The 22,277-nt window shown below is 35.9% G+C and overlaps 4 protein-coding genes across 4 annotated transcripts; all 4 read right to left on the minus strand.

Annotated features, from left to right (window-relative positions):
- Positions 1–884: 884 nt before the first annotated feature.
- On the minus strand, positions 885–2,918 carry LOC134855532 (transmembrane protein 128-like). Its single transcript, XM_063872076.1, has 4 exons — positions 2,682–2,918; positions 2,133–2,238; positions 1,705–1,812; positions 885–1,401 (listed from the first exon to the last, which is right to left on the minus strand). Exons 1-4 carry the CDS (start codon positions 2,909–2,911, stop codon positions 1,222–1,224), a joined length of 624 nt encoding a protein of 207 aa, XP_063728146.1. The 5' UTR covers positions 2,912–2,918; the 3' UTR covers positions 885–1,221.
- A 1,619-nt stretch (positions 2,919–4,537) lies between these two features.
- LOC134855329 (kelch-like protein diablo) lies at positions 4,538–18,369 on the minus strand. Its single transcript, XM_063871827.1, has 10 exons — positions 18,137–18,369; positions 17,151–17,334; positions 14,867–15,015; positions 14,289–14,429; positions 12,720–12,895; positions 12,257–12,447; positions 8,727–8,910; positions 8,283–8,383; positions 5,874–6,050; positions 4,538–5,095 (listed from the first exon to the last, which is right to left on the minus strand). Exons 1-10 carry the CDS (start codon positions 18,203–18,205, stop codon positions 4,695–4,697), a joined length of 1,773 nt encoding a protein of 590 aa, XP_063727897.1. The 5' UTR covers positions 18,206–18,369; the 3' UTR covers positions 4,538–4,694.
- A 110-nt stretch (positions 18,370–18,479) lies between these two features.
- LOC134855648 (uncharacterized) lies at positions 18,480–20,082 on the minus strand. Its single transcript, XM_063872214.1, has 4 exons — positions 19,897–20,082; positions 19,523–19,646; positions 19,032–19,187; positions 18,480–18,806 (listed from the first exon to the last, which is right to left on the minus strand). The coding sequence occupies exons 1-4, from the start codon at positions 20,059–20,061 to the stop codon at positions 18,610–18,612; spliced, it is 642 nt and encodes a 213-aa protein (XP_063728284.1). The 5' UTR covers positions 20,062–20,082; the 3' UTR covers positions 18,480–18,609.
- A 184-nt stretch (positions 20,083–20,266) lies between these two features.
- On the minus strand, positions 20,267–22,100 carry LOC134855649 (probable dimethyladenosine transferase). Its single transcript, XM_063872216.1, has 3 exons — positions 21,844–22,100; positions 21,305–21,539; positions 20,267–20,877 (listed from the first exon to the last, which is right to left on the minus strand). Exons 1-3 carry the CDS (start codon positions 22,036–22,038, stop codon positions 20,348–20,350), a joined length of 960 nt encoding a protein of 319 aa, XP_063728286.1. The 5' UTR covers positions 22,039–22,100; the 3' UTR covers positions 20,267–20,347.
- Between the last annotated feature and the right edge of the window lie 177 nt (positions 22,101–22,277).

Genomic DNA, 22,277 nt, shown 5'->3' on the forward strand with positions numbered 1-22,277 from the left:
CTCACTCAAACATGAACTTTATGGTCTAACGAGTGGTTTTGCAAGGTTATTTATGAAGACCAAATTTTTTTTTCATGGCCTAATTAGTCTGCATGTAAATTTTCATGACAATCGGACAAACTTTTTTTTCGAATTACAAAGAAAAAATTAGATAGCCTTTACGCTCTTTGAATTTCAAGAACAGTTTATGTTTGATAAATACCCAATTTGAAAAAAAAACTGAGTCGATAAGTAAATTTTTACTTTGCCAGGAAATCCAAACAAAAAATTCCACTTTCTTAACTAGGAGTCGATCACGTATTTCGTGACCTTTATATTTTTGCTCTTCGATAGTAAAGGATATTATTAACTATTAGAGAAATCAAAATTCAAATCACAAAAAGTAAATTTTAAGACTTCCTGAAAAAAAAGAAAAAAACATCACGACATATATTAGTCTGAACTACGTTCATCGACTCCAAATGAAGATCTGCATTTTTGGGATGAGAAATGTTCACTCGTCCCAGCAAACAAAAAGCTCATACCTAGATTCACTGAGCTTCGATTGAGAAGCGGAAAACATTACGGCTGCTCCCCATGCCGTTTAAAAAAAAACATTTGATATTGAATGATGCATTGGCTTAATTTGCCAAAATTATTTGATTTGATTAAGCAAAAATATATTGAAGCCTAAATAAGTGTAAGCCAAAAACACCCTGTTAATGACAAAAAAAACTGAAATATTACTGAAATTTCCTGCTACATTTATGCTTTTGATTGAACACTTGATTACATTTCTTTTAAAATGGCTTCCAAAAGAACTTCTTCCAACATCTTCATTATACACATCGAGTAAAATGTATGTCAAAAAGCAATGAACATAATTCTTATTTTAAGCAAAAGTATTCATTTCTCATATTTAACTGAATTATACTTTCAGGATTTACACGGTTGATAAAATAGTGCGAATTGAACTTTATTAATAGCAATTTAAATTTATACAACAAAAATCTATGTCAATGGAAACTAAATTAATTAAAAAGTGAGTTTTGCGCACAAATTCGCTTATGCATGTCAAAATAATGTTTGCAGTCCATTTACAATTAAGTTCACTTGTTCGCGCACTTCGTCATTTATGAGTCTATTCACATATCAGTTCATTCACTTCTTTTGCACTCTGATCATTTGAATTCTATAGTTTGATTTCTTCTTCGTTCACGGAACTTTTGCTTGTTCAGGGAATCAGGGAAAAAGAGCCAAGAAGGTGATGCCGCCCATGAACTGTGACAATAAAATGAGTGGAGTGAGTAGTCCGAACACAGGCCACAGTGCCATGTTGAGGAAGAGGGAAAAGAGGAGGAAGGTGGCTGTTGCAATTGGGATGCCAGGCGGGAAGTGTTTCTCCCAATTGTCACTCGACACCTGAAACAATGTATTGCACAACTTCTATACACTTTTCATTTATAACATAAAACAACCCAGAAACCAGGAAAAATCAGAAACTTTCACAATCATGTTTTGATAATCAAGTTTCCAAGTATATCGAAAAAGTGACACTTTTCCATCCAGTTTTATATCTTAATGACAGAATGAACATTTCTAAGCTGGTTACTCAATTACACAGGGTTGAACAAGTGTTTAGATCAACCATCAAGAAGTGTTGATATTTTAGCTTAACTTGAGCACTTTTCAACACTGCTTTCTTAGGTATCAAATGGAGGTTACTTTGTTGATCCAAGAGAGGAAGACGATGAAGTAGGATGCCTGGAGGAGACAGACTGTCAACATGAGGCCACTGAGACTCAGCCAGAACCAGTCCACTCTCTCGTCTGCCTAAACAACCCACCATCTATCTCAAGCTGAAGAGTGAAATCAAACACCACAACGTCCAATCAAAAGGATTTAAAATGACCTCTAGTTGATTCTGAAATGTCGACACAGAAAAAATTGAATCGACTTCAGACTGGGATTTGAACGCCAGTGGAATAATTTAGACTCTCATTTAGATTCTGCTTTAGATTTGTACCAAAACAGAAAATATGCATAAATTACAGAAGTTTCGTTTGAAAAACAGGGGAATTGGTATTATTGAAGACCATAGTATAATAGTATAATCGTCTAAATAGCATAATAACTGATTAGCAACTGTCTACCTTTATGACTATTGGAAGCTGTGTGTAGTAGAGTACATATATGCTGCACACCATCCAGAACACTCCACCCACTGTGAAAGCACCAGACGAAGAACCAATTTGTGATCTAAACAAACAAAACATCATACACAATAGTCTAAGTACCATTTCGGATACCCAAGCCAAAAAAGGACTAATATGTCACAAGAAAATTAAAACTAATAATTTGAAAAGACAAATCTTCGCAATATCGGGTACAGACACTCGGCAGCTAGAAAAATGCTAGGGGTCATCAACAAGTGGACAATGAGCATGAATACTTTTAAGCCTTGTCAACCGAAAAAACTACAAGTGGTTGATTACTGAAATATTACTTCGCTCATTCATTCATTCTTCTTTCATTTTTTTAAACAAAATTCGTCAAAACAAACCAAACTGTCGCATCGAGAGATTGAATCAAAATTTTTTAAAACCTTGAGAACAACTTGATTAAAGTTTGCTCACTCATCTGTCCTTCTAATGAGTTGAATCACAGCCGATGACAAAAAGTGAGCGGAAGAAAACTTTAACCTGTAAAGTGAGAGTTTCTCGAACTCTTCGTCTGTGATATCAAAAGGATCCTTCCTCTTAGCGAGCTCCTCAATGGTAATCGTGTCACTTGTTGTTGGATTCTTAAACCTCACAGATCTTTTTCTGGGTGCTTGTTGGTCCTGGTTAGTATCTCTAGTTATAACTGTTTCTGAAGGGTTATTCGTTTCTCGTTCCAGAAGTGGCACGTTGTCGAACTCTGTCGAATCCATAATGAATCTGAAAGTTAGTTACCAATAGCTGTATTTGTAACTTAGATGCTCTATTTGCGCAGCATTCTTTCAATCCATGTCTTCACATGTCAACACACTGAGTTAATACTGGCGTGGATAAAAATTTGGGTGAACACAAGCAAGCCGAAAATACTGCGCTAAAACGTAGGATCTCCGCAGATAAGTTTTCTACATAAAATACGGTACCACAAATAATCATCGGAATGGTTCGAGTGATGTATCATAATGAAGCCCTTTTAGTCGCGATTAGACATTTAAAAATTTCGAAAAAAAATTTGGTCTCGAGAAAAAATCGGTTTGAAATTTATGATTTTTGGTTTGATTTTGATTTAATAAGCTTAAAGCGGAGTCTTACAAGAGCTTATTTATGATTAAGTTAGCCGTGAAAACTTAGTTTTACTCGAGTAAAGTTAGTTTTACTCGAGTAGAGTTAATTTTTGGGAGTTTGTAAGCGCCATTTTGTGAATCAAAAAAAAATCTGAAAACAATTGAAAAAAGTTTTGAAATTAAAAAAAATTTTATTTTTCGTTTTTCCAGCCTTTTTTCTAAAAAAAAACGGATTTCCAATCGGCCTAATTTACTAAGACTGTCGAATATGCCTTAGTTCTCTGCTCAGATCATTTTACCACAGCGCGCAGAAAAACTACACTAATTTGAAAAAATTGTGTTGTTTTTTAAGATTATGGTCGGAACAATTTGAGCTACTTGCATAGTAACCGGTTACCCATTTTCATTATTTCCCCACATTCCAGGTTGAGTTAGTTTGTTGAGCGAAGGCAGTTTTTTGCGTCTAAAATTTTCACGTGGTACCACTATAGCAGCCGAAACCGGTAGTACGGTAAACCTGAAACGCTTAAGCTCAAATAACAGCTGGTCTTCAATTTTACAGAGAGGCCAAGCTGCGCTTTGCAAACACTAGAAAAAGACAAAAACAGCTCAAGTTATTTTTAAAAAGATAGCAATAAGCCTCGATTTAGTGTGTCACATTCGAATCTACGACCTACAAATGAGGAGACCCACGTTCCCGCATCTGCACCGCGGGCTATTGCAAATTTACTAACACTTGCTACCAATGATGAAGCTATAGATGATACTAACTTGCCAATGCTATGCATCGAATATAAATTTTAAAAAAAGTGCGGCGTTGAACCTCAAACAAGCAGCTTAGGAATCTCACGTCTTTCCCTCTGAGCCACGGACGCTTGACTTACGGCAAACAATAACGACCAATTAAGCAGCGAAGAGAAGCTTGGATAATTTCAATGCTACAGATCGTGATTATAGCAAAAACGCCTCTAATGAGCACTGTTATTTTCTAGAAAAAATCGTATCATACTAATACACTACGCCTGGTAGTGTAAAGAGTTTTTTATCTAAATTGACAGCTTATTTTTTTTTCCAAAGAAGCGTGACTGAATTTAGGCAAAAAACGAGAACTGGTAATAGGCAAAATCTCGCAAGCGTAACCATTGCCGTTGCCATGACAAGAGATCGAACACTCGATCTGACGTTCGCAAAGTGAATGCCTCTCAATATGCCAAAAGCCGCTAAATGATTCTGGCTCCTAACCCAAAATTTCTTTACCTAAAGGACACCCACAAAACATTAAGCAACATAAGTTTTTTTATACTTTCTCTTATACAAAGAACCAAAAATATTACAAATTCAGTAGTTTTGGGCAAATTTAAAGGATAAATCTAATCTAATTTAAAATCGAACAATGCTTAAAATCGAATTTTCCACTTATACTCTCTCTGTCCTGTCAAGAATGAAACGCGTCATCACTGTGTAATTTAATCACACCTACACCGCCGCCTAATCGTCTGTAATTCATAGAACCACACAGTTTCCACGAATTAGATTGGGGATCGTATTCTTCGACAGTTTTTAGATAAGTAGTTCCATCGAAACCTCCAACTGCCATTAGAACGTCATTCACAATTGCGAGCCCGACCCCGCTGCGACGCGACGTCATAGCCACAACATTTGACCACAACTTTGTGAGAGGATTGTATCGTTCGACACTCGATAGTTCGGCAACATCATCTCGGCCTCCGACTGCGTATATCATATCATTATAAACTGCGCATCCAAGGTGTTTCCGCTTCGTGTGCATTGGGGTTTGGGTTGTCCATCTGTTCGATTTCGGGTCGTATTTCTCCACTGAAAAAAAATTAGATCATTAACAAGAGCAACATGAATTCATAAAAAAACTAAACAAGAGCGAATACATATACTTTTTCAAAACTAACTCCTTTCATTTGATTTCTAGCTGATAGCTATGGCTTAAAATTTCATTATCGAAATTGTAATTATTAAATCATCTTCAGGTACTTCGAAGCCAAACTTTCGAGAAAAAAATCGTGCCATTATCTTCTTCATTTTAAAATTTGAAGCTATTCCATGCATATCTTTACTATGTCATCTAATTAGGAAATTGCAACAAAGTAAAACATAGCCAACAGAAAATTGGAAAAATTTGAAAAAAAAGGAAACCGAAAAAAAACTGATTAAAAATTCTTAACGATTTTGTTATCTATCGAACTTCGAGCGCAATAATATATATCAGGTTAGAGCACTTTGAATTCGAGAATAATTTAAAATTGATTTTTTTTGATAAAATTTACCAATTTTAAGAAAACTGGATCAGTGGGTTATTTTTTATTCCGCTGAGAAACCCAAAAATTAAAATCCTTTTTCGGAACTAGAAATCATTTACGTTTGTTCCCGCCATTTCCGCTTTTCGTTATTGGAGAGCACACTTTACGTAATTTTTAGATGAATTTGAATTGAAATCACAGTGCATATATAACTAAATGCATTAATTAATATGTATGAATGCACTTCTGTTATTAGAGCATTTAAGACTTTCCTGAAACAGAAAAAATCACTTCGTTCTGGTACACTTTAAAAAAGCTTTTATGTTGGAGTTAGTACTGACTTGAATCCAAGGGTACTTGTCCTTCGGATCCCCCAACTGCATACATGTGTCCCCCCAGTACAGCCAGTGCCACACCCAGTCTGTTGGTGGCCATGGGGGCACACTTGGTCCATCTGTTCCCATGTGGCTCATACTTCTCCACTATATTTAGACACGAGATGCCGTCTTGGCCACCAACTAAAAACAAATATCTATTTTCAGCTATCTGTTGTTTGCTCTTTTGAGGATAGAAAAATGCACTTAGTTTGGCATATTTAATGCCAAACTGGCGACAATATATTTTTCAAACAGGGTGGGGGTTTGAAACGTTGTCTTAAACAATTATACAATAAAAGCATATTTTAAACGTAGAAAAAAAAGGGGTTTTTGTTTTTTTAAAGCCCTTCTTCTGCTTCTTTCTTCATATTAACAACTTATAAGCATAACATGAAAAAATTGATATCGTTTAACAATCAATTCAAGTAAGTTGTTTATGCAAAAAAAAAATTTTTCACGCTTTTTCTTCATCCAGTTGGTTTCGCAAGGACCTCTAGGTCATCCCAAGAGTCGAATACTGTCGCTCTAAGCCACAAAACTGGTAAAACGTTGTTATTTTTCTCATTTTGTTTTCAATATGTTTTTTTACTCTGTTTCAAACTTTTTTACTCTATTTGTTTTGAACAGTTTAAAATAAAGTCCCCCACCCTGTTTTCAAATATTTAAGTATATATTTTTTGTCACCTGATGTCTTCCCTTTTGGTACAATTAAAAAATCTAATTTTGGCTGAACGACCTGAAAATTTTTCTGAAGTCGCCAATTTATACTAACTTTGAGGGGGTAGCGCGCGCTGAAAAAAGGGATTTTCTAGTCATAATTTTCAGTGTTGAAAAACGCCTTTTTGACCTGTTTTTTTTCTCAAAAACTAGCCAGCAGTGCAGAAAAATTCGTCAGAAAAAAGTAGGGTCTTTATAGCGGCTTGGAAAGCTAGAAAATCAATTTACTCGATCGACAAAAAAAGAGTTTTTGAAAATTCCCAACCCCCTCCCACTTCGCGAAAATCCTAGATCCACCCTTGTTTCAGGTAAACAAAGACGCGCTTAGTTATGGTCTAAAAAATCTGAACGAAGTGAATTATCATACAACTGCTTATTTTAACGTCGGAAACCAATTTCGCACTCATGTCAATGTAGAAACCGTGCCGAAAAGTTAATTTGCTGTGAACATTTTTTCCTGTTTGATAAAGATGCACAATATGACCAATATTGCCGACAACTTCGCATGAACTATAAGATGTATTTCAAGTCATCTGGTTTTTGACAGTCGGGGAAATAAAAACGCGCTTAATTTAAAATAAAAACCATGAAGACCGCCTATAAACTGTCACAAATACAGTTAGTTTTCAAGTTTCAAACTTTTATACTACAGTCACTACAGTCATCCCAAGAGTCGAATACTGTCGCTCTAAGCCACAAAACTGGTAAAACGTTGTTATTTTTCTCATTTTGTTTTCAATATGTTTTTTTACTCTGTTTCAAACTTTTTTACTCTATTTGTTTTGAACAGTTTAAAATAAAGTCCCCCACCCTGTTTTCAAATATTTAAGTATATATTTTTTGTCACCTGATGTCTTCCCTTTTGGTACAATTAAAAAATCTAATTTTGGCTGAACGACCTGAAAATTTTTCTGAAGTCGCCAATTTATACTAACTTTGAGGGGGTAGCGCGCGTTGAAAAAAGGGATTTTCTAGTCATAATTTTCAGTGTTGAAAAACGCCTTTTTGACCTGTTTTTTTTTCTCAAAAACTAGCCAGCAGTGCAGAAAAATTCGTCAGAAAAAAGTAGGGTCTTTATAGCGGCTTGGAAAGCTAGAAAATCAATTTACTCGATCGACAAAAAAAGAGTTTTTGAAAATTCCCAACCCCCTCCCACTTCGCGAAAATCCTAGATCCACCCTTGTTTCAGGTAAACAAAGACGCGCTTAGTTATGGTCTAAAAAATCTGAACGAAGTGAATTATCATACAACTGCTTATTTTAACGTCGGAAACCAATTTCGCACTCATGTCAATGTAGAAACCGTGCCGAAAAGTTAATTTGCTGTGAACATTTTTTCCTGGTTGATAAAGATGCACAATATGACCAATATTGCCGACAACTTCGCATGAACTATAAGATGTATTTCAAGTCATCTGGTTTTTGACAGTCGGGGAAATAAAAACGCGCTTAATTTAAAATAAAAAGCATGAAGACCGCCTATAAACTGTCACAAATACAGTTAGTTTTCAAGTTTCAAACTTTTATACTGCAGTCACTGAAGTTTTGAACACTTTGAGGAACGACATCAGGACTTTCGAATCAGGACCAGTCATGAGTATGAGTAAAGTTCAGTGCACAAATAGTGTGTAATATAATGACAGGAACGGCAACTCACCAGCATACAGATATCCATCTAGAACTGCTACTCCCACACTTGTTCTACATGTGCTAGTAGGGGCCACATCTTGACTCCAAGAGTTAGTGTGAGGGTCGTATCTGGAACAAATTAAAACATTTCGATTTGCAGAAAACTACAATTTGAGCTGGTTACACTGATTGGTAGCTTTCAAATTGTAACCAAATTTAGGAATTAAACAATAACCTAAATTTATCTGAGATAATTTTGAGAAACGAGTTTTATGAGAAACCACCCAAACTAATAAAATGTCACACGTCTAGTTAGAAAAGAGCGCAGAAAATGCAGACTTTTTTTGCTATAAAAACAACACACAATCTAAGAAGTGAAATTGACTTCCTAAGCTAACGCTAAGTTTGAAAATAAAGCGGCAAAAAAACAAACAAACCGATTCATGCATTTCTATATCTCATTACAACTTACCGCTCTATACTGTTAAGATAGCTGGCTCCATCGTGTCCCCCCACGGCATAGAGTAGTCCATCCAGCACTGCCACCCCCACCCCACACCTCCTTTTACACATGGATGTCTTCATCCTCCACTCTTTGGTGACTGGGTCATATCCCTCCACTGAGGAGATCGCATCCCCACTACACCAGCCGCCCACTACAAGTGGCAAAAGTGTGATTAGAAAACGATACAAAAGATACTTCTGCTTATAAAAAAGTACGTTGAGATCTACTGACCCCAGATAAGTATCCAAAAAATATAGATTTAACCCAACCAGTAGCATATGAGGGGTAATCTCTTGATAAATTGACTCAATAAAAGCGACCAGATCTCCCAAATAATTTGATACATATAGATCCGATTAACGAATCCCAAAAAGTGGTATAAAACACACACAAAAAATAGTTTCAAAGAAAAAAATATACCGCATTAAAAGTTGAGATTCAACTACGAGTTTCAACACAGGCGAAGCTGCGCCTCGTAAACACTTGCCAGAACACGACTAAAAAGCAGCTCTATCAAGTGAAATGAGAAAAAGTAGAAATAAGCCTCGAATTAGCAAAAACTCGGCTACGTGTCGGATTCGAATCTGCAACCTAGCAGATTTGAGTCTCACGCACTAACCACTCCGCCACGGATGCTTGAATCTCCAACAAGTAGCCACCAATAACAAGGCTACATATGCTTATAAATTGCCAATTAAATGCATTGAAATAAAGTCGAACGCAAAAAGCCAAATTATGTAGAAAATTTTCTGAAATCGAGCTTTTTATCATTGTACTACTGTTTGAAACAAATAAATTTTTTCGGTTCATTTGATGAATTGAAAATGCATCAGCTGTGTTAACTTTTACTAATCAAGTGTCAATGCACATCATATTATACTGCTACCGCAGCATACCGATTCAAAAATGCCACCAAAAGTAGCACTTTTACTCGCGACTTAGGTTGGAAAAATCGTACTAATACACTTTGTTTCGCAAATGTAATAATCGCCTGTGGTTGAAGTATTTTTGATAAAAACAATCAAATTCGAAAACACCGAAAACCGGAGTTGGTAAATTTACATCTTCAAACAAAAAATTGAGAACACTGGTTAAATTCAACAGACAACTTTTATATTCCGCGGCTTCTTAGACTAAAAGTCATCCCAAAATTGATCAAATCTGAGTTGGTAAAAAATTTGAAACCAACATTATTTACAATTTTCAAATTAAATGGGTATCTAGAACTCCTCAATATATGTCTGTTGACTAAAAAGTTATCGACGAATAAACTCATCAATAATGATGTTAAGACAAACTTGTTAACCTGAAATAGTCTATGTTCCAATTTCGCATGTTTGAAAATAAGCCAAAAAATATCAGCCCAAAAAGATACGAGACTCCGAGATGCGGACCTAGGAGTTGCAGATCAAGAATCACCTGCGTTAGCTGTTTAGTTGCGAATACTTGGAGTTGGCTTTAATTGCGCGGATACGGATATGCTATTTTCCTACGCGAAGCTGCATTTCGAAATTTCATGCAAAAAATCGGCCAAGAAAACTTTATAAAACCATGATAAAAGAAAATGAGAAAAAAATACTGTAAAAGTCTCAAAATAAACCATTTAAAAACAAAATTCGCATACTGGAGATCGCACGCACGACCTGCGCATTCCTGTAAAAAAATATACGACTAGAGGACTTATATAGATCTTATAAACAAAGACCTTCAAAAATGACAACTTATATAAATCTTATACACAAAGACCTTCACACATGCTGTAGTAGTAAAAACCAAAGGTGCCCAATATGTACTTTTTATATAACTAGACAAAATTGAAAAAAAGGGGCCCAAGTATAATTTATAAAAAAAAATCTGAACATGAATACCCACATATTGCAAAAATAGCGCTAAAAACCTCAAAAAACATTTTCACTGGAAAAAAATTGAAGTTTCAAAACTTATCCTTCTATACTAAGCCTGCTAGCTAGCTTTACTTGCTCGAAATTAACCTAACCCAAAAAATTTCAAACCGTTTATTCTCGATACTGGGACAACTTTTTGAAAAATTTTAAATGTGGTTCGAATCACGACTAAAAGTCCTTTAATATAATAAACCACTCCACCCATTACGATGATTATTTGTGGTGAATTCTCGCTCACCTTATTCGCTCGATATTCGACCAAAAACCAAAAATTTCACACGGACTTTTCTCGACACTGAGGAAATGAAATGTTCTCAAAAGTTCACGACTGAAAGGGCTTTAATAGGATATATCACTCAACCCATTCCAATGATTATTTGTGGGACCTGATTTTGCGTGGAAGGAAAAGAAAAAATTAAAACACAACCGAATACAAAATTCAATGGTCGAAACAATGGTCTGAATTTTTAATGGTCGGAACAAGAAATCAAATTATTGTGGTAAAATAGCATTCACTTTTCCAAAAAAAATCCAATAGAAGACTGCAAACCAGTAGGATCTTGCTCAGGGCGCAGCTCTGATTTTGCCTAATTTGATCTCGGATATTAAACTATGTTCATAAAGATACTTGTTGAAACTCACGAGTTCCTAAATTTCCTTTTTCTTTACTCAACGAACAACGATTTTCTATCTTTCTACGGGTCTAACTCTTGCTCAGTATTTCCTTGTGTTATTTCAAGTTGACTAATCTTTTGCTCTTCTTTTATTGAAAAACTCAAAGTCTTCATGGGTGCTTCATCGTCTTTTATCATAACTCCTTCCAGCGATTCCAGCACGGAAGTATTTTATTCTGTTGGTCTCAACTTTAACTCAACATAGCAAATCTAGAAAAACTAGCAAATTCTTTGAGCCGGTCATAATTTTTTAATTAGATTGAAAACAAAAGCCATATCGGTTTCGAAAGAAAATCAACAAAAATTACCGCAATCATTTGACAATCAAGACAAACACCCTCTTGAAAATTTTCCAAGATATTTCATATCTAATTTTAAGCTAACAAACTAAAATCTAAGCAAAACTCGCAGCGCAAAACTCATAACTAGGAACTAAATTGAAGTCTTTCACATTCATTTTTTCATCTGTTCAATCCCCATCAACTTAAAGTCTTCTGAATGAAAACGCCTAATCTCTACTGCAAGACCTCAACACGCTGTACTATGATGTATGCTTGCTCTACTAATCTAGCAGTCTAGTTTAACTCTTCAACTGATTTTTCATCATCATCGATATCATAAGGCTGCACAAAGACTATACTTGAGAAACTTTGCCGACCTTGAGTGAAACCACGATCGTGAACTACATTTCTCTGCACAAAACTATTTTGACCTTGAACTACACTCTGGTTTTGTGCATAATTGTGACCTTCAATTGCACTGTGACCTTGAACTCTGTTTTGAGCCTGTCCGTAATTGTGACCCTCGGCCACGTTGTGCCCTTCAGCTTGAACATAATTAGTACTTTCACTTTCCGGCACCAGGCTTTTTTTAGCGGCCGGTGCACATGAATGGTCTGAAATTTGCGAATTTGACGTACCAGCAAACAAAACTTCTCCTCGCTTCACCGGCTTTCTCGGTCTTGTTCGGGGACCTTCCATCTGAGCTCGTTCGTTCGGCAACAAAAGATAATTCTTCGCTTCGTCCACCAAATCCCGACAGGACTCGTCGTTTTTCACGAGGTGATCCGAACTCACACTGACGAGGAACTTGGGGGACATCAAACAAAACCTGTTGGTAGAATGATATAATTAATGGCGTTTATTCCTTTCTTGATGACAAAACTTAAAATGATTCAATATAATCAAATAATTGTTCATACTACAACGATGATCGTAATTACATTAAGTGATATTTCATTTTAACGGATACAAGCAAATTAAAACCAATTCAGGGTTTTTTTTAATTCAAGGTGTTTTTCATTTTTCAAAAGTAGAAGTTTTAACATCTTTTACATGGAAATCAAATGCTCCAAATATTTGTTCATATCATTTCACACCAACCTGACATTTCCGAGAACTTGTGACAAAAATACCCTTCGGTTTGTCAAGTCATACTTGACCCATTGCATGACGGCATTGAACACTTGCTCTTCATTTCGCACATTGATTTCGTCGCTCGATATTATTCCGATTAATTGTTCTTTGGAGAGAAGAAGAAACTCATCGCTTTGCATGACCTGAAAGAAAAACGAGTTAAACACAGGCGAAGTTGCACTTCGCATACACAAGCAAAAATATGACCGATAACGTTACTGGGAAAAACTGAATGAGTAAAACTTTGAGTCTTCAAAAATTCTTAGGCGACGCAAGCCAATTATGACGCATAAGCAGTACCAGTCAATTTGAAAAAAAAAGAAATTTATCAACTAACATGTCTCCATTTATAGAGCAGTCTATGGAGCAGTAATAACATGAAAAAAGTAAATGTAATAAAAATGAAATGATTTTTTTTAATTGGAGATTTTTTCTAAAAAATCATACCCCATACGCCATATCAAGTACAAAGTGATAAATTTCGCTCCTAGTAACCAATCAATTATGGCAAATAAGCTTCCTTCAACCAATTTGGAACGATTTCTATGACGGATTGAATGTGCGCTTACGCGTTAATAGCATGTAATAGATCGCGCGTTAATTTTCCCAAATTGACCAAAATGGAAACTTTCATACCCCCATAACTTTACGAAAAACGATCACAGCTGAAATATTTTTCCAAATTTGAGTTCAGGACAACAATATTTTTTGAATGACATAGAAAAATCCTGTCAAAAATGGCTAGTTATAAGTCGAAATTTGTCTGAAAAAAAACACCCCGAGCACAAATATTCGTCACTTTCGTTACGAAAGTCGGAACAATAATAGTCTGTGTTAAAAGCCGCAGCATAGGCTGTACTTAATGGCTGGTTATTGATTAAATTGAACACTTTCAAAATAAACACATTTTATTGCAACAATATTTGCGTCACAACAAAATTTGCAACTTAGGTTGAAAAAAAAAACGATAGTTCAAACTATAACACAAGCATTGCTTGTGTAAACAAACACATTAATTATTGTAAGGACAATGGATGGATTTTTTCAGCTTTTAAAGAACTTTTTCGTTTAAAAATGAAAAAAAAAACTGCAAACCCTAATTAAGAGAACATTTACTTCGTCCATTAACACATTGTTGTTGTTGCTAGCCCCATATAATAATATTTATTAGTTTAAGTAAAAATATTGCTTCTCATTACTTAAACGAGGGTGACTAATTACATTTTAGCATATAACCAGGGTGACCACTTTTTTTTAGGTGTAAATAGTGACTTTTAGTGACCATTGAAAAAATAGTGACCAATAGTGACTGGTCACTAAAATAGTGACCAAGTGGTCACCCTGCATATAACTGAGAAGGAAAACCTAAATTCCTCTTGGAAACGGAAATTGAATGAACTATTAAGTCTTAATCTCCTGAGTTTTAAATGCACAACATTGACCACTTCTGTTCAAGTAAAGCCTCGAATAAACTATCATTATGTTTTAGGGTGGGCAATTGACCTGTAAGCATGAATAAGTATAAATACAACTTACTTCTTGTATCTTGTCGTACGTGTACTTGTCAGCCACTCGGAGTAGCTCCCTGCACGAGTGAGTGTCTGCGAATGCCCTGATGCCCAGACAGTTGGTGGGGTCTAACTGCTTCTTCAGAAACTCACAACACACCTCCAGAACCTAAACGAGGAAAATCTTTGAGTTATAATGGTGATGTTCTTCCTCAATTTTCACACTTATTTTAGGTATTTTTTGAATCATCATTGTTACTCATTGCTTGAAGGTGAGAGAACAATTTAGGTATTATTGGACTCAAAGTTGTTCTTTGCTTCAAGCCATGAAAAACAATGATGATGCTCCTGGATTCCTCAAATTCTTCACGGATTTGTTGTACAATTAGATCAACCTATGCTTCTTCCTTACAAGCCCAAAACTTTCAAAAATCCGCCTCCTGACAATCTGATGCTATTATTTACAGCAGGTTCATGTAATAACAATAATAAATTGTTTCAAATATATCTAACATTTTATCACTTTTTTATATAATACTTCTACAACACGCAGATCATTTTAGAAGATCGCCGCATTCTCGGTTAGACATTTATTTCATTTCCTACCTCTTCGATTTGTAAGAGACATGCGGCTGGGAGAAGAACTTGTACGTTTGTGATCTCGACCACGATAGATCCCGTGTAGCAGAAGTCGATGAGTGCCTCCACGGCCGCAGAGTCCACTTCGTTCAACACAATCGCGTCCTGATGAGTCTCTGAAACGTGAACAGATAATTTTCGACGTCTGATTTTTAAATTGGAAAAACGGAAAAAACTCACCAGTTTTTTTTCGACACTGAGGCAACTGAACTTTTTTGGAAACCAATTTACAAATTAAAAAGCTAAGAAGTACTATGCTTGAAAAAGTTTCAAATTGTGTTTGAAAATGTAAATCGTGGAACAAGAAAACCGTCAACTTCACATAATTAAAAAAATTGCTTAAAGACAAGAAGCAAAATAAACACACTTACTTCAAATCGGTCAGCTGCACTGATATTTAACAAAGAGACGAAGCTGAGCTTCGCAACCACTTGCGATACACAAATGAATGACAAAAATTAAAAACAAATGAAAAGAAACAAAAATTTTGAAAAAAAACTTTTTGTCAATAAAAATTACAACAAAAACTTTACAAGGAGCTTTCAGACTATTAGAAAGAAGCGCTATTAGAAAGAAGCGGTATAGAAAGAAGCGGTAAATTTTTATTTTGCAAAAAAAACAGGTCTTGACTGGAATCGAACTTCCGGGCTTTGTCTCAAGCATGGGTGTTACTACAATTTCGAAGAACCCTGAACCTTCAAAAAAATTGGGCCAAGTGGGGCTACGGCAACTAAGCCCGCAAAAAAAACAGACGGAAGAAAGTCTGAAAAAACACAAAAACTCGTTTGCAAAAAAAACAGGTCCAGGTCGGATTCCAACCACAAGCCGTGCCAAGCCATTGAGTTACCTCAATGCTAAATGCGCCCGATGGTTGATTGAACTTGAATTTATAATTACTGAGAGGTAACGATACCTGAGCAGAAACCATTCATGCCAAAAAAAATCAAAAATTCTTATCTGATAAAAAATAAGTCCTTTCCCCTAAGAACACACACAGGCACAAAACATTTTCGGTCATCAAACGATGCAATAATACTCTAAGTCGATATAAATACAGATGCGATGTTGCACTTCGCATACACAAGCTAAAATATGACCGATAACGCTAGGGAAAAACTGAATGAGTTAAACTTTGAGTCTACATAATTTCTTAAGTGACGCACGCCAATAATGAGTCTAAATAAATGCTAAGTGACGCAAGCCAATTATAACGCATTAGCAATTTCAATTAATTTGAAAAAAGAAATTTACCAACTAACATGTCTCAATTTATAGAGCGGACGCATTTTAACTAGTATACGAAAAAGTTCATTAAAACCCTCCGACCCTGCCCAGTTTCGAACTCTCTGATTTTGTTCCGAGTATCCTTCCCTACCTCTACGCTACAGGTCCATGATACCTTGAAGCTAAAGTGCTATTTGTAAAATAATAGTCTGTATTAATATCGTTAGCATTGGCTGTACCTAAAAGCTGGTTATTGATCTCATGCACATACTGCAATAAAAGAACACTTTCAAAATGAACGCTAGAGTTTGCCACTTAGGTTGATAAAAAAGAGAGTTCATAATTATCACACAATCTTTGCTTGTGTAAATAAACCAAAGCCTATTAAGCCGAAAGGAAGACAAAAAAAATGAAAAATGAAGTTTGAACAATTCGAATTGGTCAAATTACAACCAATAAAAAAGTAAATTTCGATAAGGCCAGATATTTAAAATGCCAACAAACTAAAATTAAGTATGTTGCAACAGAAAGGTCCAATAGATGAATGAGTCCTGGAGATGAATGAGTCCTGTGAACGAAGTTATTTACGGGAAGAAAGTCTAGTATCCGATTGCAAGGGTAAAAAAGCTTGGAACGCTTGAAATTTCGAGCCTATTTTTCCGCACTCCTTCGCTCTAGTTAGTTAACCAATTCCTACATTGAAGAACTCACTTCACTGTCTTCGAGCCCAAAAAATGAAACCCAAAGGCGACTCTTGGTAATAAATTTTAGGTGGAGGGGCATCGGGTTTTCCTCACAAAACTTTGCTCCAAAAAGTTGGCCACATTTAATTGTTATCAACTATTAAATTGCTAAATACTTGTTTTGTTGAAAAGAGGTGACATGAACAAATAACTTAATTAGTTCTTTGAAAACTGTTACTCAAGCAATATATTTTAAACGCAATTCTTTTTACAACCAACATGTAAAAACCCCTTTGCAACCCCAGGTAAAATAACAGCATACATTATACACTATAGTTACTAACCAGCCAAGTTGTTGGTGAACATGGCTTTGAAGTATGGCGAACAGCCAGACAAGACCAGCTTGTGGGCCATAATAGTTGTCTCATTCACTCTGATAGTCACATCGCACAAAGCACCACTGCGTCTCATTATGTTGAGTTCTTTGAGGAATCCTCGAGAGTGTTTCTCAGAGGTGTACGCCATTTTCTAAAATAACAGATACAAACCATTCCTACATTATATTACCTCGAGAAAATTTAAAATGAAACAGTTCAATTAAATGAGTCCAGACCCTGAAGTGATCGAAGAAAGCCCCAAATAATGCTCCAATTAGTTTTTGTGAAGGTAGTACATATTTTTTAAAAGGTGCGGGATATACGTTCAAAGCGTCACCCGCTCATTCATTTCCACAGACAGGAACTAGGAGAGGGTGTGTTTTCCTCTCTTGATTTTGATTACCTCAAAGAAAGCTGATTAACGCTCTTTCAACTGTCTAATAAAAAAAGTTCCCCGGTGTCAAGAAATTAATTGTTTTCAGACCAAATTAGACGAACACATTTCATGAGAGACTGGCCTCCCAATTTAATTCTACTGCATTTGTAACGATGTTTTAGCTATTTTGAACACTCATTTTCATAGTTTTTCACATGATTCAGTCGGACTTTACAAAACTAACAGCAACTTCAGAAAATAATCGATTTTTTATCTCATTTTTTTTTGAATTTCTGCTCTTAAATCATTAGGATCGGAATATTCTTTGCTACTTGCACAGCCAACGACTTTCTTTGTTTGTAAATTGAATTTATTTTCTTGATGCAACGGATTTCCTGAAACTTTTGAGCCAAAGCTAGTTCTTAATCCTGAAGCAGCCATCCTACCCCAAAAATGAACCACTAATAAGTTCAGAACAAAAATCAGTTTTTTTTTCAAAACTAATGGTAATTTAATACATGGTTCATAGGGCATTAGAATTGGGTTTGCCAAATTAAATCTTTTGATTGAAATTTACCTGCTGATTTGACGACGGTTCGACCATCGTCACATCACAAGCTGACAAATCCACCACTGGTGACGTCATTTTTCACGACGACAAGACCAGATCAGACCCTGGAATTCTCTTGTACTGTCACGTTTTCTTGAGTTAAATCTTATGTTGATTCAGAATTTGGAGATAAACTGTTGTGAGATAGATTTGCTTGGTAGATACCGAGAAAACCCGATTTAAAAAACACCGGGTTCAAAGAATCTGAAAATAAAACACAGGGTTTTGGGTCCCAGCACCAAATTCCCAAACCCGAAACGATTACTCATCATTAGTCCTTTAATCATTCTTTCTCAAAATAAAACTAAACTTAAACAGTTCATCGACTCATTTTTTACACACTTTCAGTCTCTATTCAATTAAAACGATAGAAGCCTTTTCAAAAAATGACACAAGTTCTCTAGACGGATGATAAACAACATAGTTTTAATTTGATCAGTTCACTTTTTATACACTTTTAGCTTCACTTTCGACTTAAACGACTGAGGCCGAACTCCCGTCGGGTATTTCTGGATCTGCTTCGCCAACTGCATCGAATCCAACTCCTCCCAAGGTACGAAATCTTTTCCTTCGCTACCTCGTTTCTTCATCAACAACTTCTCCAAATGTTGGTTTCGTGTTTGATGTACACATTGTTCTAGCATACGGTAAATTAGTACAAACTGGGTCAAAAAAAAACTGTAAACAAAAGGGACAATTAGATGCAGCAGAAAAAAATCTATTAAATTACACTAGTCATCAGCCAAAATCTTAGGTACTTTAAGCGTCTTTTTCTGAAGCGTCTTTTTTTAAGTCAACACTCAAATTTCCAGTTCGTTGCTCGAAAAATTACAGATTTGTGACCCAATTTCAACTAAATAACCAAGAATTCTATGTTCTTTCACGCAATGTTCCACTGCAAAGTCAAATTCTTTGAAGCAGTTTAAGAGAGCAGCCATTTCAGTGTTGCATGGGAGTTGTCGTCCTTTGGTCTTTGAGACGGCACGCACGTTGTCGGCTAGTCGACCCGGAGGAACTCCTGAAATAATATCGTGCTTATTCATTTCTCGTATTAAAATAACTTTGCAACACACAAACCCAAAACTTATCTAGCATTTTTTGGTTTAATGCTCACAGATAAAGCAAACAAAACGATTGGGTCACTTCGATCTCGGACAGTAGATTCACAGTTTCATCCACCTCAAGGCGGAATGGAACGCCTATGGCACAGCGGATGACACTCCACTTCCTCCAGGGCTATTTAAAAAAATTGGCACACGTTATCCGGACTGGATGGAAAAAGACACCAAAAAATCGCCACCCAAATTTCAGATACATATCATAAGAGTGTAGTAAAGATTATTTACAACTAACCTCTGACTAACTGAGTAGGCATCCTCACTCCTGGAATGGCCATCCTGTTCAGAGGTCTGGGCTTGTAAATCTTGGCGGGTCCATGTCTCACTACATTTCCATTGTAATGATTTTCAATGCTACTCTTTTGCAGGGGTCGGCACAATCATATTTTTTTTATCAAGATTAAAACTACTATTTTGGTTCTAAAAACCTCAAAAATTGTATAAAACTTCTGAAACTTTTTATTGATGCCATTTCCAATTTAGGAGCTGAGCTGACTTATTATTGAAAATTTGATGTACTTAACTTGCTCCGTAAAGTTTCGCTTTTAAAACAGTTTAAGAACACTAACTAAAAACAATTTGAGCCACTCATTATTCATTTGTGCCAACCTTGCTCTTCTCTCTTTGAGGCTGAAAACTAAACTTTTCACTCCAAGCTGAAGTATCGAGTAGAAGATTAGACTGCGTTTGTGACGTTGAGGCGTTATTTGAGGTGGTTTGAGAGGTGGATGGTAGTTTAGCTAGCCCTGCTCGGGCTAAAATGGTTGACCACATTTCACATAAATATCATGTTCAATATCTGAAATTGATATGAGGACTATCCTATGTCGGTTTCGAATTTGTATCAAATCAAATTACATATCATTGTTTAGTCCAAAATATCATTAAATAAAGAAAAATAATTATTTAAACTATTTACTTAAAACTATTTCTTCTAGGCTTTCTCAAACAAAAAAAAACTTTTCAAATCAATGATAGAACACAAAAAATATTGATCTCATCCTTTATTCGACCAATTTTTGGTAATTTGTAATTCAAGGCAATAAATTTTAATCATCTTTTAGGCAAAATAAATCCCCTTCGAGTTAAATGCCAACAATAAATTCAAGAAATCATCCAAATCTAAAGTCCTTGCTCTTTTATCAGCCAATTTGACATCAACCAAAATTCCTTCCACAAACTGTTTGAAATTCAAGTCTTCAGGTACTGTTTGGTTTTTCGTTGCACAAAACGTTTTGTAATTTTTCTCCAATAGATCCGAAATTTTGTTGTTCTTAAAAATCGCTCGTAACATTTTCAGTTTTCTGCTGAAGCATATTCTGACTAAACCGTCCCATTGTTGGTAGTCAATTTTAGGCGGGGGGTTTATGGGTTCAATTCGCACCACTGATGAGTCGACTTTCGGCGGGGGTTTGAAATTGTTCTTTCCGATTTTCATAATGTGGTCTACTCGTGCTAGTATTTGGGTGTTGACTGATAATCTGCAGTAGTGTTTTTCTCCTGGCTTTGCCACTAAACGAAGGGCGAACTCGCGTTGGAACATGATGATTGCACATCTGAACAATGGTCGATGAAGGAGCAATTTGAAGACTGAAACAACGAATTGATTCACTTGAAAGACCGAAATAAGGGCATGATTTACAATTCATTTACCAAACACCGAATGAATTTTGTCAAATTGACGTTAGGTTACTTTTAGTAACACTTATTATGCAGCAAGTCGCATAATACTCAAATTGACCTATTGCCCAAATTAGTCCAGAGCAATGAAAACGTTCAAACATATAGGCTTTCGGCAATACCAAGAAAACGAACACCAAATACAACAATCTTTTTCTCAAGATCGCAACGATTGGCTTCTCATCTTAACACAAACCAAAAATAGCTAACAGAAAAAATAGAAAATACTAAAATGAACCAGAACTAAATTTTCACACAAATGCAGAAAACACGACCAACATAAGTGAAAATTTACTTCGTTAATTAACATCTAAAACTGACCCAAATCACAACTTACTTAACGGAGACGAAATTTGGTAGGGTATGTTAGCCACACAGAGATCAAAGAACGGCAAATCCGCCTTGATCACATCTCCAACTATGATCTGCAGTTTGGAACTATGGGCAGTGGGCTGTACTCTCTTCCTCAGTTCAGCCACTAGTCTGGGGTCCACTTCACACGCTACGACCTGTTTGGACTTCTCCAGTAGTTTCATTGTCAGATTACCAGTACCGGGTCCAATTTCTAACACCTGCAAATAGAAAGAACACTTGAACTCTTACTGTCCCGACAATTTCACGAAAAAAAGGGAAGAAACTATGACGTAAGCTGAAGGTTTTCGTCCGGATTTTGACTAAATCAAGGAAAGCTGGTATGTTGCCAAGTGCCATATCATACTAAAGTAATTTGAAGAAATTGACAGAAATTTCCTTATTTTCAGACCAAATTTCACGAAATTTGATGGCACTTGATTTTTAACGAAAAAAAGTTTCTCTTTTTTGACTACCTGCAGTTCAGTTCAGATTGATGACTAGAAGCTTGGACAGACAACTCACCACATCTGTAGGCCTCAGTGCCGCTTTCTCCACCATATCTGCAACGACCAGAGGATTCTTCAGAATATGCTGGCCAAAGTCCTTGTTGAACCTCACATTCGTCGACTGACTGGAACACTCTTTCGCTACACTCTTCTTCTTCATACACCTCGAGAGTTGCTGTTGCTTCTCTTTCTTCTTCCTGATTGGGGCCATAGCGAATTATCTTTAAGAGCATTAAACTTCGTTAACTAAATCAGGCAATTCTAAAAGTCACAACAGTCAAAAAAAGTTTTGTGAGACTATTTTATTCAATCCCATACTAAAAAATTAACCGTTTAAGTTTTCGCCACCTTCAAATTATGATAAACTTTCGAATTTAAAATAGCTACCAATTCTAGACACAGCTCGTCTTCATACCCCACTTGAGCTAGTTACACCGCAAAACTGACGTT

The sequence above is a fragment of the Symsagittifera roscoffensis genome, chromosome 10, assembly GCF_963678635.1.
Source record: "Symsagittifera roscoffensis chromosome 10, txSymRosc1.1, whole genome shotgun sequence".
NCBI classification, from domain to species: Eukaryota; Metazoa; Xenacoelomorpha; order Acoela; family Convolutidae; genus Symsagittifera; species Symsagittifera roscoffensis.